The sequence below is a fragment of the Dromiciops gliroides genome, chromosome 2 (genome assembly GCF_019393635.1).
Source record: "Dromiciops gliroides isolate mDroGli1 chromosome 2, mDroGli1.pri, whole genome shotgun sequence".
Lineage (NCBI taxonomy): Eukaryota > Metazoa > Chordata > Mammalia > Microbiotheria > Microbiotheriidae > Dromiciops > Dromiciops gliroides.
The window spans coordinates 516,477,564-516,496,428 of NC_057862.1; the positions used below are offsets into that span (position 1 = coordinate 516,477,564).

At 33.9% G+C, this 18,865-nt stretch overlaps 2 protein-coding genes across 2 annotated transcripts in view; one reads left to right on the top strand and one right to left on the bottom strand.

Annotated features, from left to right (window-relative positions):
- Nucleotides 1-18,865, top strand: part of MCPH1 (microcephalin 1) — a 325,091-nt gene that overhangs the window by 136,251 nt on the left and 169,975 nt on the right. The gene's annotated exons all lie outside the window — the stretch shown is intronic.
- Nucleotides 135-18,865, bottom strand: part of ANGPT2 (angiopoietin 2) — an 81,793-nt gene continuing 63,062 nt past the window's right edge. The window contains exons 4-9 of the mRNA XM_043988992.1: nt 18,389-18,621; nt 17,558-17,685; nt 11,909-12,010; nt 11,277-11,443; nt 5,013-5,143; nt 135-1,509 (exon numbers count right to left, since the gene is read on the bottom strand). Coding sequence (XP_043844927.1) covers nt 1,349-1,509; nt 5,013-5,143; nt 11,277-11,443; nt 11,909-12,010; nt 17,558-17,685; nt 18,389-18,621 — 922 coding nt within the window. The 3' untranslated portion in view covers nt 135-1,348. The remainder of the gene's footprint in view (nt 1,510-5,012; nt 5,144-11,276; nt 11,444-11,908; nt 12,011-17,557; nt 17,686-18,388; nt 18,622-18,865) is intronic.

Genomic DNA, 18,865 nt, shown 5'->3' on the forward strand with positions numbered 1-18,865 from the left:
AAAAAATACAAGAAATAGGTTTTTTGAATTTAATAAATAATTTTTAGGTTAGATGACAAAGGAAAAAATTTTATTGTCTTTAATTTTTTTCTTCAATGGAGTGATGATTTGGGGGGGAGGGTAAATCACCATGAACTTATAGTTCCCAACTGTTTTTGATTGAATTTGAAGCCACTGAGGAGTTGTTTTAAATGGAAGCTGTTTTTTAACCACAAATTAAATCCTACTCTCTCCCTGAAAAACCTCTTATTAAATGATGAAAAAAACAAACAAAAAACCCCAAGAAGATAGTAAAACTTCATATTCATGAAATGACATACATAGTTTTCTTCTCTTTCAAAACCCATGTTTCCTTGGTTTGAGTCATAATCATATGGTTTAATTTCACAGCCATACAAAGCTAAGTGATCGTAAGTAAATTTTTTAAAATTTTAAACTAAAACAATTACTTTATTTGGTCAGTAGCATTTAATTATTTGAGATCACTTTGTGTTTCATAGATGGTAAGGAAAATGGTGTATTCTTCATATAAATTGTAATGAAATACATACCATGATGAAAATATCAGAGATCTATCTTTTAAGTATAAGCCAATAAGTAATGAAATCTGATGTGTTTAAAATTAAGCAGCCAACAACTGATGTGTAAATATGCTGTTTTTCCAACACAAAATTCAAAGCATTTAAGTGGAAAAGTAAAAATGTAGGTTTTATTTTCTTCCCTAAATATTAATTAAGTCATCTATCATTTGCTTCTGAGGAAATGCCTGGATACATATTTTAATGGATTACAGGATTTTACAAAGGATAGTGGTGTTGGGTTTTGTTTTGTTTTAAATACTGGTAGTGATGCAAAATTAGGAAACTATTGATATTTACACAATCTACAAACAGCATAAAACAAAATAATCTGGATTGCAGGTTTGTGAGTAATTGAATTCTGTAACAGAGTGTTATGTTTAAAGTTAGTGATGCTATGTTATTTATGAATATCGCACAGTTCCAGTTATTTATTTGATAAACTCACACATAACACCAATGAGTATGAGAAGAGTCCTTATGTTATTAGATCATCTCTTGAACATAAATTTATTTTCTACAGTCCTTCTGACAAATCATTATCATTCCATATTATTTTATATTGTAGGTCTTGTGTTGACTAGTTGAAAAATGTAGGTTAAAGTGATGAATGGTATAGTGTTGCAGTTCAGAACACAATCCTTTGGCGTACAAAGTGCATGTTTTCTGAGGTGGAAAAAAAGATAAGATGCAGCTGTGTGTTTAAATGCTTGGCAAATGAAATCTCTCAAGATAATACAAGATGCCATTCACAGAGAATGTCCAAAAATTCAGAAATCTGCTGGTCGAATCATCATAGTTGTGGCCTTGAGAGAGTACCCTGATCCTTTCCAGTAGTACCACTTAATGCCATTAAACTTGTTTGTGTTCTGCCGCTGTGGGTAGTACATTCCATTTAAGTTGGAAGGACCACAGGCATCAAACCACCAACCTATCAGAGGTGGAAAGAGGAAGAAATTAGGAAATAGGTCATTGTTAAAAATCTCTTTCAAGAGTCAAAATTTCCTACAGTGGAACATGTTAAGTTAATCTGAGGCTTTTTATGATTACAAAATAGGGTTATAATGCATATCTTAGTAAATTGATTTTTTTTTACTGATTAATATTACTGTTTTCCTTATTTGCTTTTTTTTCACCTGCTATTTGTCTAAACTTGTAGACCCCCAAACAACCACATGCATAAAAACAGTCCTTCTACTACATTCTCAACTTAGAACCTCTATTAAGAGGAAGCATAAAGAAAACCAGGAATATGGGTTAAAAAAACCCTAGAGAATTAATTTTAATATAAACTTCAAAAATCTATAATTTCATGGATGCTGAGTACTTTTCCATCAATGAAAATTGTAATTACTCTGTATCTTAGTATAGTTGTAGAGATTCACTGACCCCAAAGCGGGTTTAGATTTGAGGAGTTCCATGAAGTTGGATATGGAAAAATATATCTTTATTTCTATCACTCTCTAACAGAAATTTAGCATTTCCTTAGATTATTTAAAAACATTATTTTAAGAAAGGATCTACAGGTTTTACCAGACTGCCAAAAGGGTCCATGACACAAAAAAAGGATTAAGAACCCTTGCCTTAACAGATGGTTGTCATGAGTTGTGGAAAAAATAATTCATCAATAATTTACCACCTGGAAGTCAATCTTTTGGTGATGAGCCTTTCTGAACTTAATTATGCTGAATTTTGTCTATCAATACCATTGCTAGCCCCCATACTTGAATTTATTCAGTTTCGCTAAGTCTTGCCAGAATTTTCTGTTCTACTAATATGTATATTATTCCTAACTACTACTACCTACTACTACCTCCTTTTCCTCCTCCTCCTCCTCCTCATTTGTTACTTCAATTAGGCCTCTAAATTATAACACAATTCACTTTGGTTGATAGCAATCATGATATAGGATTGAAAGAGTTAATGTGTGTCATTCACAGTCCTATAACACACTCATGCCTTGTGTATACAGATTTATAGATATACATTTTCTGAGGATAGTTGAATGGACAGCTATAGAACTTTCACCCATGACATTTAACTTAATGAATTACTTTAATGTAGGATATCTCTGATTCAGAGATGAAATGAGAATTTGACTTTTATACAATGAAAAGATCTATACTTTCTCCCTTGGGTTGATTATTCTTCCAAATCTCTATTTCAATTTCTATTTTAGACCTTGAATTTACATTAAAGTGAAAAAATATATTGTTTTCTCTCTGGAGGTTTTATATTACTTTTCTCTTTGAATATTTCAAAATGTGTGTGGCCTGCAAATTTTGAAACAGATAACTAAGCTAAGAATGTAAGAATGAAAGATACAAACATACCTACATATATATACATACATGTATATTACATATATATACAAATAAACATATTTTTTCTTTTTTCCCCTTCCATTTAGTTCTAAGAGTCATTGCAAGGATAAAGTTGGGGTGAGAGAAGTAGATAAGCTTATTTTTATTAGCATTATAGCATGTTCTCTTGTAGTAATTATGATTAATAAGGATGACCTCATTCACTAAGTAAAAATTAAGGACTTATTTTTAGAATTGTAATTAATTTGGCATTTTAATATATTCTTCTGGGAACTAGACAATTGACTTTAGAAGAAAGTTCCTTCTCTTATCCCTTCACCATTATTTCAAAACCATTATTATTACTGATTATTTGAATTATTTTTACAAAGAAATTCTAGTCATGTCTGGGGAAAAGTTGAAGCTGAAATGGCATGTGCTATAAACCTGTCAGAATTTTTTATTTACTTATTCTTTGTTTTGTCATTAAGTATAGAAGTCACATCTACTGGGATTTTGGCATATATTTCTAAAAGTAATTAAATTAGTATTTTGAATTAAAAGTTGATATGATTCCATTTAGATTCAAATACGACCTACAGAGTTTGTTTCTTCAAATTGTGGTTCAGAATGTTAGGACTATATATTTTTTTCATGGTTTGGAACAGCTCTGAGCTAACAGAGAGTTACTGTGACATTTTTGGTCTGTTTTGTTTGTTACAATAACTAGATGCTAATGTTATCAATTTCTGAGGCTTCTGATCTAATATAATAAGTTTTCTAAGAAGAAATTACTATCGCTGAATTTTTAGCAGTTTTATGAGTAAAAATTCTGAATACTTTAAATGGTCATTCTTAGAATTATTTTTTGTGTATGGATAAGTCACTTCCTTTAATACAAAACAACATAGATTGGAAGGTATGTGAGAATTTAACTTAATCCATCAATCAAATTATTATTTAATAATCACTATGCACTGTTAAAGTTATCTCTTTTTTCATTTTGCTGATATAACAAGGTATTTTCTTAATTTTTTAAGAATTGAGAATGGAGCCTGATTTAGTGGAATTCTTGCGTTCATAAGATCTAAGGTAGTGTTCTACCTCTGCTTTTTATTAACTGTGGCCTTGGGCAAGCCACCTAACTTCCTAGCTTCGATTTTTCTCTTCTGTAAAATGGGAATACTGCTATCTACATAGGGCTGTTGTTGAAACAGATGACATAATGAATGTTAAAGTGTTTTATAAACATGTTGTGTTGCTTTGTAGTTATTTATGCTATTCGATTTTTAAAGGCCAGGAGTTTCTTAGGGAGAATTTGGAATCCCTTATATTCAAATAATTGCTGCTATTTGTATCACTTACATACATTATCTCATTTGATACAGCAAACTGGCAAAGTAAGTCCTATGGCTAAGATGAAACTGCAGTCTATTGAGACTATAGTCCATATTGGCCATAGTTACAGAGCTAGTTTCAGAGGCAGAATTTAATTGGATCATGGATATAGAACTGGAAATGATCTCAAAGGTTATCTAGTTCAACCCCTTCGATTTATAAATGAGGAAACTGAAGTCTAGAAGAATAAATGATTTTCTGACATCACAAAGGTTGTAAGTAACCACCCAAGTCCCCGGCTTCAAGAGCCAGTACTCTTTCCAGTGTACCTTGATGTATACCATGATTTGAACCCAATTTCTAGTGCTTTTCCTAATACATCATGCTGCTTCTCATAGTACTTAATTGTAGCTTTATTTCTGGATAGACATTTTGAAATTTTTCATCTCTACCTTTTTTCTTTTTCTTTTTGTAAAAACAAAGCATAAAACCTTTGTGTCCTAGGAATATGCACATGGTCAGAAAACATCCTCCTAATAGCATATGTCCTTCTCCTTGCCATTTTCCCAGCTATTTATCTTGACACACATGTTTTACTAACAATTTTAGCTCGCTATTCAGGAGTCTAAAATGATGAAAAGCAATTTTACTTTTACCTTTATCATTGAAACACCTCCAGTTATCAGGTTTGGACTTTGTCAGTAGTCATACTTTGGAAATTCAAAATTAACTCTATGGTACTCATCCTTGCCAATAAAAATAGGAAGACTGAGGAACACAAATTCATTCCTACCTCCTGTTAGCATTTGTGAACATTTGCAAATACATTTGTCATTGTCTGCATCCTTTGTGCTAAAATCATTTCCTGGTTGGCTTATGCTGCTTATTTTGCCTGCTGTCCCCGTAAGTCCTTTAAGGTGAATCCTGTAGCAGAAAGAAAAACAACCAAACAGAAGCTAACTTGTTGATTTCCAGTTGTGGAAAAGTGTTTCACAATGAAAAACCTGGTCAACAGAAATTATGTTCTGTTCCATGTACTGATATACACAGTGTTCAAAATATTTTGCAGTAGCATAAACAGGAACCAACTTATCAGCAAGGTCTAAGGTAAAAGTGAAACTTTTGTGTTTCCTTGCATTTAAATCAATGGGGAATACATATGTCCCTTAAATGAATTTTCCTAGTGCTTTCAGGCAGATAGAAGAAAGATGATCCCGTCTTTGAGAAGGAATCCCCTTTACAATTGTCCAAAAGAGGTGGAAGTGGTCGGATAAAGACTAGTATTAGGGTAAATGGGGTAGGATGTTAATATCAGAACTCTACCAATTTGTTCTTAACTCAGTATCAAGTAACATTTATGTGAATAACAGAGATAGTTATCAAGGGTTGGTGCTCTGTTGTATGAGGAAATACCCACCAATGAAATTATGTATCCTTGAAGTAAATAATACTCCAAAAGCAGTATCATGAGATACTGAGTCAGGAAAGTCCTTGGAGATTAGACAGTTCTGTCCTCTTATTTTGTTGATTAGGAAAAAGATAGATGTGCTGCCTGTTTTTCATGGTTTGGGACCACAAACCTTTGTATAGTTTCAAGATGGGAACTGGAGTTGATAGATGAGGTATCTCCTCAGACTTAACCTTTTACAGCTCGAAAATGAAATGATTTTATCTTAGTACAATATCTCTTGCTTAGCCTCTTATTCATTTCCTTATAAGTAAATTTACTTGTGATTTAGATAATATATATAATCCTATTTATATTTGTTTAGTGAATATGTATATATGTCTGTGCTTCTTCAGCAAAAGGCTTTTTATCTTAATTATATTAATAGCATACATATTGTTTTAAAATTACTAAGCATTTTATATATAGTCTCATATAATCCTCATAATAACATTATAAAATATAATCTACACCAAGGATTCTCAACCCAGGGGTCTGTGAATTGTGTATGTATGTGTGTGTGTGTGTGTGTATACACACATTGTAGATAGATAGATATAGATATATCTTTACATGTATAGATATCTATACATACAATTTTAATATTATTGGTTTCCTTTGTTCTTATTTATTTTATACATTTTAAAAACATTATTCTGAAAAGGGGTTCACAGGATTCACCAGCATCCCCTGTCACCAAAAATGGATAAGGACCTCGTAATCTTTATTTTTATCCCCATTTCAGAATAAAGAAACTAAAATTTAAAGTGATTTGTCACAAAGCTAGTATATACTAGAGGCAGAATTCAAAGCCAAGTCTCATCTAACTCAGTTCAGTATGCTTTACACTATATCACTTCATCTTTTTTTCAGCTATAAACTTCTAGAGGATAGGCCCATACCTCTATGACTCAGTATTTATGCCTAATAACATGTTTAAACATTTAAAAATATTATATTGATGAAAATTATGATAAATGGATATCCAGAGGTGCCATGAAATTCATTTTGACTATTACTGATGGAATTGATAAAAAGCATATGCTTATTTAAAGTACTGATGAAATCCAAGAGAGTATAATCATTAGCACCTTATAAAAACTAGACAAAAATTTTCTTAAAACCTTGCTGAAGGTCAAGAAGAGGTGACCAGATAACAATATTAACAGTAACATGACATTCTATAATATCCTTTGATTCCCCACAACAACCTTTGGTTTACAGGTGAAAAAACAGGCTGCCAAAAGTTAGATGACTTTTTTTGGGGGGGGGGGATGCAGGGCAATGAGGGTTAAGTGACTTTCCCAGGGTCACACAGCTAGGAAGTGTCAAGTGTCTAAGCCAGATTTGAACTCAGGTCCTCCTGAATCCAGGACTGGTGCTTTATCCACTGCGCCACCTAGCTGTCCCCCAGAAGTTAGATGACTTGTCCAGAGTTACATAGCTAGCAAGTATCTAAAAAAAGTTTTGAACCCAGGTCTTCCTTGGGTTCATCATTATCTCCACTAAATCATACTGCTATTCAATAAACACAGTAACTGATGTAGTAATTTTGGTTACTGTATTTTTCTTTGATGTTGAAGTATTACTGGTAGTTTCAAAAACAGATCAGTAGTCAAATTTCTGAATTACAATGTTTGTTTTCACAAGTAGGATTGTTTTTGTGAGGATTCCCTGATTTCTTCCCAACTGTCTTTTAATTTTCCTATCTGTGTGCCTGCTGTACAATCTTCACAGAACAAGAAATGTAATTTTCTTTAAGGTTTCAAAACAGGTAAATTGTTTCTTTTTTCTTCTAATTGTTAATTATTATTATTATTATTATTATTATTATTATTATTATTTTACCCAGTCAACTCTTGGTTAATCACTGGGAACACTGAGATCAACTATATTTTTTCCCTCCTCTACTGTGTAAATTTTAAGCATTTGGGGCACTCATTAAACCTATTAAATCTGCCCAAAAGGAAAACAAAAACATAAAGGTATCTGTTGTTCATTAGCAACTCTTATAAAGGCCATATAATTTTAATTCCCACAATGAGTAAAATCTGTAAATTTTTGTGTTGGTCTCTTCTAAATCTCACTAGTTTCTTGAAACTGGCTTAAACTGAAATCTGTTTGGTGTATTCAAAAGTGACAAAGAATAGTTGATTTATTACATCTCAGGTTTTCTATGTATTTTGGTTAAATTTGAGGATTTATGCCGAAATTTTCCCTTCATTATCAATACTGATAATGTCCATTATCATTACAATAGCATTATCAAAGTCTTTATCAGGACAATATGGATCTGTTTCTTTTCTAACATTTGAGTCAAATGTAAAAGAAAAAAAAAAGATATTCGATACTCTTGTTGCTTTGTTATTCTGCAGTTATACAGAAGAGAACTCTGTTTTAGCCACAACAAAGTTCATCTTAGCACTGGCATCATAACTTAACACAATAACAAATTCTTAAAATATACAGTATCTCATTTTAATTGCCAAGCAAATTAAACTCTGGTTTAAACTATTGCTTTTTATGGACCATTCAAACACTGATTGCATGTCAAAAGGAAGTATCTATTTACAACTATCTTAGTGTAGAATAATTATTTTTTAATAATGTCTATGAGCAGGGGTAATGACCCATTTATAAAAGATTCCTCTACAAACATTCTAATTCCTTAATTTTTGTGTGTGTGTGTTTTTTTTAAAAGAAGTGCACTGCTGTAGATTTTAAGTGCTTCCAGATGAAAAACATATTTAACTTGGAGCTGAGACAATGGTATACTATTTATAACTTAAAATGCAGTGAAGTTTTGAACCATGTTAGAATAAATGTGAGGCTAGGGTAAAAATAAAGCATCCCCCCCACACCATCACCAGTTTCTCTAAAGAAATAATAGAAGGCTCTTCATGGACACTTTTTTGGGGTGCTTCTCAATAACTCATTTCAAATGCTCTGTTTCTGAAATGGAATTGTACATTTGAATTCCCTGGTTGCAAGGTGCACGACACTAACAACTGAACAGTTTTTTTGTTAGCCAACAGAACAAGAGGAAGGCTGGATCTAAGCCAACTTGTAAAGTCTGCCCTGAGCCTAGAATGTTTGTTCCGGAAGCTCAGTTTATTTGCGTACCTGTTCAGATTTGGTCTTTCCATTAGGTGTGGAAGATGTGAGTCAGGGAATAATGAGAGATGAGTATGGAGAGGTACTGGAAGATTCTTGATAGGGGTTTTGTATTTCCCTACTGAAAATAACTCTTTCTGACCACTTATCTTGAAATTTAATACTGAGTCTAACATGTTATCTAATACATTTGCTACCTATGGACACATTCTCCTGGTTTCAAGACCCTCAATTTAATAAACGTTCAGTAAATACTTTTTATGTATCGAGTACTGGGAATTTTCCTTTTTTTATGGGAAGGGGTCAGTTCAAACCCATAATTTCATTACTGTGGAGAACATTCAATGTAGAAATGCACTGATGCATTTCAGCAACTTAGAAGAAAGTCCTTCTGAGACACTGAGAGGTTAAATAACTTGACATGATCCTAAAGCAAGTAAATGTTAGGGACAGAATTTAACCCACTTCTTCCTGAGGCCAGCACACCATGATACTATACTGGCTCTTCCGCAACTGGGATACAGAAACAACATTGATACATTTCCTTCCACTAAGGAGCCTATGTTCTACTGGCTTCTTGCGCCATCCTATAGCCCTCTTTTTCTGAAATGCTTTCCTTATTAAATTCTACCAGCCAATTCTTCTCCCTACTCCATCTCAAAATCCTTTATTATAGTACTTTCTCAGATACTCTGCATAGAAACCCACTAATTCTGTTACCTCCAGGATCTCTAATATCACTCATTGTACACAGTATCAATAACATTTCTAACTCAGCAATACAAGAAATGCCAAGACTTAGGGTAGAAAATGCCTTCCACATCCAGAGAAAGAACTGTGGAATCTGAATGCATATTGAAGCACATTATTTTCACTTTTGTTGTTGCTTTTTTCTTATTGTTCTTGTTTATTCTTTCTTGCATTTTTTTCTTTTTTTCTGATCCTTCTCTTATAACATGACTAATATAGAAATACACTTAACTCATGTGATTGTAATATATAACCTATATCAGATTGCTTTCTGGCCTCTGGAAGGGGCAGGGAAGGGAGAGTAGAAGGAAAATTTGGAACTCAAAAAAATATCTTTACATGTAATTGAAAAAAAATCTTTTTTAATTAAATTAAAAAAAAAACACAATGTGCCAGGTACTTTGCTATGTTCCAGGGATACAAATGCAAAGAATGAAACATTCCCTATTTTCAGAGAGCTTACAAGATCACCATTCTTTAGCCCAGCTTAGCATAGTGCCAAGCGCAAATAAGTACTTAAGAAATGCTTGTTTCCTTCCTTCTCTTCTTTCCTTCCATCCTGTTTACTGGTCATTACAACTTATTGATACAAAATTCTTGAGAACTATCCCCCCAAAGCAAGATAATGTGAATTCTACTTAAGAAACTGCAAGTGTGTTGAAGGCAATTAGTACAGTGTGCTCTAGTTACAACTGAAAATCTATGAATCCTTAGCTGCTTGGCTAAGAGCATTCCATCAAATACAGTATTGCTACAGTTGGGTATGACAAAAATAACACAAGACTTGGAGTTAGAAAATTTAGGTTTGAATCCTGCTCGCAATACTTTTATTAGGTGTGTGGCCACGTACAAGTCAATTCACCTCTCTTGGTTTTCAGTTTCCCATTCTAGAGATTAAATTTCTGTATTTTTAAAATAAAATAAAAGAAGAAAATGGACTCATCTCAAACCCATTTGGGTTTGGGGACCAGAAAAGGGTGTTGGTTTATAGATTTACTGCCATTATGATACTAACAGAAACTAAACATTAATAACTAATATCGGAATAAAGCAGTGTATCGAAGGGGAAAAAGAATAGACTTTGGAGTCAGAGGACCTGGGTTCAAATCCTAGTTCTGTCAGTTTATTCCCAGGGGCCCCAGGCAAATCATTTTCCCATTCTGAGACTTTCTTCAGCTGTAAAACACAGGGAGGAGAAGGAAGAAAAGAAAAAAGAAAGAAAGAAGAAAAGAAGGAAAAAAGGAGGGAAAGAAGGACCTACTAAGAACTATTATATGCCAGCCACTGGCATATAATGAGATATTTTACAAATATCTCATTTAATCCTTATAACTATCTTGGGAGGCAGGTGCAATTATTATCCCATTTTAGAGTTGAGAAAACCAAGGTAGACAACAATTAAGTGACTTGCTCAGGGTCATACACCTTTATTAGGTGTTCAAGTTTAGATATGAACTCAGGTCTTCCTGACTCCAAGACTAGTATTATTCTATCCACTATTTTAGGTCCATACCAGCTTTAATTCCCCAATAAATAAAAAACGCAAAATATAAATACATCCCAACCTGTGAATGTGTACAGTAAATTACTGACTAAATAAAAGTCTAAGGTAAAATGTTTTCCTATTTTCAGTAGTTTGGTTTTTTAAATGGTCCTGAATATTTAATGAATATAATTTATAGGAAATTTTAAAGTTTATTCAACAGTCATCTTATACAATTCCTTACTCGTATACAATATGCTTACCTGTAGTTGAGTTCTTCACTTGAAAGATAGAAATGTTCATATAATGAATAGGCCTCATTTCCTTCCCAGTCTTTAAGATGTATTTTAAGTACATAGCGTTGTTGATTAGTCAGTTGGGAAACAAGCTCATTTCCTAGCCAGTATTCTCCAGCAGGATCACCAAATCCCTGTAATTTAAATCGTATTTTTAAATTACTTAATTGGTTTTCCTTTACTAGTTTGAAATTAACAATCCATCAATTTAAATTGCAATCATTTCAAGTCTTTAAACAGAAATCGTTTCTTTTATACAGATTCAGGGCCTATAACTAAGGAAATAGATTTCACCAGAGGCAAGTTTAAGGAACAGAAGCATGACAAAAGAACTAGTAGCAGTAGATTGAACCACCTTTTAAAACTAACATTCCATGTGCTAGTCTCTACTTAGCTACATGCTTTCATTATATTAGCCTTCTTTGATTCAGAGACCTATTTAATCAGACAATTGTAGGATGAATTCAGCCATTTTTAAAAAAGGCAATAAATGTTTGATCATTTGGGATAAGTTCTCTTCTCTCAGATATGCAGGTCTTGGAAAATGATTTTCATTAAGCAAAATAATTTAAGATAAACACTCCTAGAATTGTACATACCATTTTATATTCTTTCCAAGTTCGCTGAAAATCAGTGCTGCCATCTTCTCGCCTCTGAATAACTGTCCATCCACCTCCATTTGTTTCCATGTCACAATATGCCTGTCAACAGGAAATATACTTACTTTATGCAGCAATATAGATTTAAAGACTTACATAGTTTCCAGTCTTTCATTAATAATTTTTAAGTGTGGGGGAGATTTTAGGTACCTTTGGTAAAGTAAAAAATTGTATTGAGAAACTCTTCTAGGGAACAAGGAGAATAAAGTCTTAATGACTTATGAAAAAAGAGTAGAATACATTAGAGTATCCTTGGGCCTTCAGATATCCTGCCCCACCTGCCTTCTGTGCCAGTCTTCAGAGTGACTGCAGGAGTGTCTAATCTTTTCTTCACCTAGTGGGGACTCTTTGGACATGAAAGTACAATGCCTAACTCCTGTGGATCTCTATAGCTTGTATGGAAAAGGATTAACCTCCATTTCAGTGTTCCAAAGTTCTGTGGCAGGAATTGATTATCCTGTTCTGAAACTTCCCAACTATGGAGACCTTTAGAATTCAACTCTGTGGAATGTAATCTATTATCCCTAGTTCAGGGCAATGAGTAGCACCAGGGAGTTTAAGTGTGCTGGTATATTGTTCTGTAACTTCTACCCCATAGACCATAGATTCAGAATTTGGGGTGCTTTGTTCCCAGTGAGGCACTAGGTAACACTGCTCTTTTCTCCTTGTCTTAATTTCGTTCATGATATACTTTTACTTACTCTCTTATTCCTACTTTTAAAATATTTCAGTGTGTTTCAGATTTAATCTTAACACGGGCTGCTTTGCTGTTCCTCACCATGATACTCTGTCTTCAAATTCAGGGTATTTTTATTCACTCTTCTTCATTTCTGGAATACTCTCCTTTCTTATCTCTACCTCCTGGCTTTCCTGGCTTTCTTCAAGTCCTAGCCAAAATACATGAAGCCTTTCCTGATGCCCTCTAATTCTAGTACTATTCCTCTTGATCTTCTCCAGTTTATCTGGTATATATCTGTGAGTTCCTGAGAGCATGGATTGTCTTTTGCCTTTCTATGTATATATCCACTGAGCTCAGTACAATGCCTGACATATAACATATGCTTAGAAAATGCTTAATTGACTAACTGACCATGTAGCTGGATCATAGAGTATATGGAACAGAATAAAGCACCAGAAGGGACCAGGTTATAAAGAGCTTTAAAAGCCAAACAGAATAGTTTTTTATTTGATTCTCAGGGTAATAGGAAGGCTCTGGCATTCATTGAACATGAGATCACATAGTAAGACGTGCTTCAGGAAGATCACTTTGGTAACTGGGTGAAAAGGAGATGAGAGTAGGGTGAGACTTGAGGCAGTGAGACCAATTGAGAGACTATATACAGTAGTCCATGTGAGAGAAGATGAAGGCCTGAAGCAAAGTGATATCTATATGAAAAAAAGAGAAAGGGGCCTATGGAGGAAGTGCTGTGAAGGTAGAAATGATAAGATTTGGCAAAGGATTGCATATATTGGTTAAGCGAGAATGAGGAATTGAAGATAACAAGATGCTATACTGACTGACCAGGAAGGTAGTGATGTCTTTGGGAAGAGGAAAGCTGTAAGTGATCCTAAAAATCATTCCAACTATCATCTTCATTTCTACTCACCACAACTATGGGCTCTACTCTGAGTCTCTGGTCTTTGACTAGCAAGTTTTCACTCTATCTTTCCAGAATCCCGCCTCACCCATCTCTATGCCATACCACCATGCTGTGTTCTCTACTTTCTAGCCTCACTTTCTCTTAGATTGTAAACTCCTTGATGGCAGGGATTATTGTTTGCTTGTATTTATATGACCACCATTTCACATATCCTTGGCACATAATAAACAATTAAGAAATCTATCTAGCATCTATCTATCCAGGCCAATTCTCATTTTGCAAATGAGGAAAAAGTCTCGGAAAGGGAAGTGACTCAAGCTTATGCACCAATATGTGGTAAATCTGGGTTTAGAGCCTCAGTAACTGTTCTTTTCTTTACACTATGCTGCTGCTCACCTTGCCTCTGACTTAGGACATTGCACAAAGTAAGTATTTCAAATGAGATAATATTTGTGGAGTTCTTTGTGTATCTTAAAGTGCTATAGAAAAAACTATTGTTAGGCTTACTGTTTGTTGAAATGGCAGAAGCTACAAAGTTGATAGTCTTTATTGAGTAAAATATCACCCTGCCCATCTTTAAATAAAAATTCATTTATTTGGCTTGTATTTGACTTATGACAAACCTTGCTTTGGTAGAGCAAGTTATGTTACATTGAGTCTTCCAGTGCCTTATAACTGAGAGAACTTTGTATCCAAAGTAATTTTTTATAACATTGCAGCATTTCTATATTAGGTCAGTGCTAAAAAGCTATAAAAGGCAAAATGAAAAGGGATCCACTTATTGTCCTAGGACTTTATGTGAGGTTTTAGGATTTACTTTCCTCACATTGAATGGCATTCTAATGTCAGTACATAAGTAATCTGGAATCATATTTATTGTTTTTAACTCCATTAGTGACAGAGCTGTGGTAATTATATTTTGTGATTATCGTGACCTGGTCAGGTTTTTTTTTAAAGAGGGATTTACAAAAAGTAGATTATGAGGGTCACAGTCAACTGGGCTATGTAAGTTTCACAGGAAAAAAAAATTCAAATAAAATAGTTTGCATAGCCAGAAGGAATAGATGCATTAAGTGGAAACAGTTCAGTAGATTCTATCTGAATCAGAAATGCAGGAGGCCCCAGATAGTGCCAATAAAGGCATTAGCTTCTTGGATTACAACAAATCTGAGGGCACTATGCATTTGATTAACATTCTGTTGCATGGTTCAAGGATCTGGTATCCCTGCTAATAGTAGAAATAAAGCTTGGATTTTCTTTTAGCAGTTAATGCTTGAGTTAAATTTTATGCATCAGCTGTAAACAATTAATTGAGAAACAAAAGCAGACACAAATTCAATGTAATGATCCTAGTAACTGGGGACACCATATTTCTTTTTTCTTTTTCCTTTTCCTTTTCCTTTTCTTTTTCTTTTTCTTTTCCTTTTCCTTTTCTTTTCCTTTTCCTTTTCCTTTTCTTTTTCTTTTTCTTTTTCTTTTTTGCAGGGCAGTGAGGGTTAAGTGACTTGCCCTGGGTCACACAGCTAGTAAGTGTCAAGTGTCTGAGGCTGGATTTTGAACTCAGGTCCTCCTGAATCCAGGGCCAGCGCTTTATCCACTGCACCACCTAGCTGCCCCAGGACACCATATTTCTGACAAAGAAAGGTACTATTATATCCATGATCAGTAGAAATGAGCAGCCGTGCCTGGCACATATAAGACTGTAGGATTCCCCTTTGTGCAGAAACTTATGTGAATATTGCAAACCTAAGTCAAAATGTTCCTTAGAATCACAAGATTTAGAACTGGAAGGAGTTCTAGGAATCCTTTAGTCCAATCCCTTTCTTTTAACAAATGAAAAAATTTTTTGCCGCTATAATAAATTTATCCTCTTACAAATATTTGTACTTCATTAGAAGCTATCATTCTAAGACTGATCGAAATGCATAGTCTGACATTTGGATTTATGATTATTCTACAGCTTGGGTACAGAGGTTTAAATAACTTGCCCAAAGTCACATATGTACTAAATATCATAGATAGGCTTTCAACTTTGGTCCTTTGACTCTAAATTCAGTGTTATTTCTACTATACCATATATATAACTTAAATTTATTCTCCACCCACTTTATGTTAACACTATCCCATGCTCCTATCCCAACAACTTGTACTTAAAAACTCTCTCACTCCCACCTCTGCAAGCTCCCATTGCAACTACATATGTACACATTCACTTCCCATAGAATTTTACACACATTAACTACAAACATCTCTTGCAAGCTGAGTACAATCAGTGCCCAATTGTATCAGACCTAAATAAGACAACAATACTTGAGGGTAGTACAAGATTATTGCAAAAAAAAAATCTGTAATAATGAATGGTCCTTTTTTTCTCCATACTTTTTTAGATGGAGTCTGAAAGAGTTAGCACATTTTTTTCCAAGTGATCAATTTATTCTCTTGTCTGGTCCAATATTTGTTCTTTAATGAGAGTCATCATCAAGAAAGACAAACATGGGTTTGGGGTTGGGGAAGAATGTGTCTAAGCTTGCTTTGAATGTCCTTGAAGTCTTGAACAAAAACAAGGAACAAAAGGTATCTAAATGTATACTCACTATTTTCAAATATGATCCCATCTAAAGCAAAAGGTAACTAAGTGTGCACTATATCCTTTGCACAGTATACTCTATCATAATAGAAATTGTGGAGGCTAATAGCGGTATTTCTTCAGGCTTTGGACTTTGTTATCAGCACTTAAGTTGGTATCTCATGAAAATACTATTTAAAATAGCAAACCTTAAGAGAAGGGGTTGGAGGTTAAAATATCTTGATCATGGCTTTTAAAAATAAGTAGTTCACAAGCCAAGATAACAATTTTCAAGTAAATCTTTTTTTTTTAATTTGCCCATGCTGACATAAATGAACTTTTAGAACATGTTCTTATCCATGTTCCCTAAAATTCAATTCAGAAATGAAAATGGAAATAAATGTTCCTTCCAACTCTTAGATTCAAAGGGAGAACTAGACAACAGAACTAAAGTGAATGCATTCCTATGAGTTTTCTCATTCTCATGTTCTTTCTACCTAACATCTCAGTCCTAATCTTCTACTGGTTAAAACGTGAGCTCCTTTAGGACAAGGACTTCCTTGTATTCCCATTGCTTAGCATAATAGCTGGCACACAGTGAGCATTTAATAAATGCCTTGTGATAGATAAATTGATACTGTAGTTTCTAGATAAGAGAGACCTATAAAGTCTGGGAGATGTAGGAAAAAGGCAAAATTGAAAGTCTATAACAAATAAAGGGGCTAAACTTTTAAAAGTCATCAAAAATGATCAAGCAATAAGATAATAATTAGACCCATCATATCTCCTTCAAAGATTTGGCACATTGTTCCCTGATATCCAACATGTCTATCTATTTTCCATCCTCTCTCCAACTTCACCTGTTAAGGTACTCTTTATCCTTTAATACCAAGCTCAAACACCACATCCTCCATGAAATCTTTCCTTATTCTCCCAGTCATGACACTTTCCCCCCTGGAACAGCTTTTGTACCTCTCTTACGCACTTAATTCAGATCATTTTGTATTATGGTTATTTGTATGCCTGTGATATCCTTCTCATAGATTGTGAGGTTAGGAGGGCACAGATTGTATATTGTTTAATCTTTGTAAGAGCATGGTATCTAGTCCAGTGCTTTCCCAAAAGTATTCATGTGGTAGGATTTTCTGCAGAAATTAATGGGATGTAGAGATAAAAGTAAGCAATAAATTTTACTTTTAAAACATCATTATTTGACATGATAGGTCCAGCACGTGCTGGTACTTTATTAATTGTTGGAACTGATGAAGTGAGCTTTGCACAACATGGCAGCCAGGTGTTATTTGAAGTTAAAGAAAGATGCAGATCATATTAGGTTATCATATTGTAGAGGTTACACTGCTTCTAAAATGGCTGTTTAAATCTAGGTATGTTAAAATGGGGATGAGGAGAGAACTAGCTTACCTTGACCTCATCAGTAGAATTAGGAAAAGTTAATGTGTAGATTCCATTAGTGGTGAGGCCTGCTCTGAAAGCCTCAGCACAGTCTCTAAAAATGATTTGTTCTTCCTTAGCCACAAAGGAGTTCTTGGCTGTGAAAAAAATTAAATGACAGCAGTTAAGAGACAAATGGTAGATAAATTATTTCCTCCAACAGTTAGATACTCCAAATCCTAGTCATTTATTGACAACCTTTTCTTATTATATTTCTATTCCTGCTTGAAATGAAAAGCAGTTGCTTCAGTAACAGAAAAAACATATTGCTACTTTTTGCTTCCAAGAAAAGTTACACATTTAAAACATAACTTTATTTTTCATGAACCTCAAAAAAGATTTTTGACAACTGTCACTCATCATCAGCTAGCTCTATTGCTGACACCTCATAATTAACTCTGATGGGATATTAAGTAATATAAAATACCATTAAATATGGAAGAGAATTAAGTATAAGGTAGGTCCATCTTGAATTTCCTTTAAGGAGACTAATTTATGGAATTATAAGAGGGCACTAGCTAAAGGCAGTATCGTCTGTAGGAGTACCCTAAAGGCAGTGTTTTATAGTAAGGCTCCAGAATATATGTTTATCAGGAATATATGCATATATATTTGAAGATATGTGTATCTGTCTTTTGTGTGTTCTCTATAGTCCAGTATTGGATCTCAAAGAGATTTATGATTCAACATGTATAGAAAGCTGTTTTGTTGGACAGGTCAGCCACATTTTGTTTTAACACGTTGAAAGCATCAGTTATTGATGGCTAATGAGATGGCAAAGCCCTTAATAACTACACTTACAGTTTGGTGCGGTTATCATAGTTAGCAAGCTGTGGACAGTCTCCATCAGATCGTGTTGCTGCTTTTGAAGAACTGAGTTGTTTGCTGTAGCTGTCACTAACTGTTTTTCCAGTTCTTCAATTATGGAATTTTGTCTGGATACTAACACTTGAAGCTGATCTTTTTCATCTTTTATTGACTGTAGCTGAACTGTATGCTTGTCTTCCATATCAAGGACTTTTTTTTCTAGAAAACTTGTAAGAAAAAGCCAGTGTTAGTGTTTTCTAGCCCTCACCAAAGCAAGATAATATACATACATACACATATAAACACACAAAGATTAATTCTAATTATATATTTAGTTCATCAATAGAATTGATTAATATCTCACATTTTCAGGAAACTGTGGAGAGAGGCCAAGAATTGTAAGACACTCCCCTGTTTTCAAGTAGCTTCTAATGTAATTGGTGAGCTATGCATGATAATGAAAATATAATT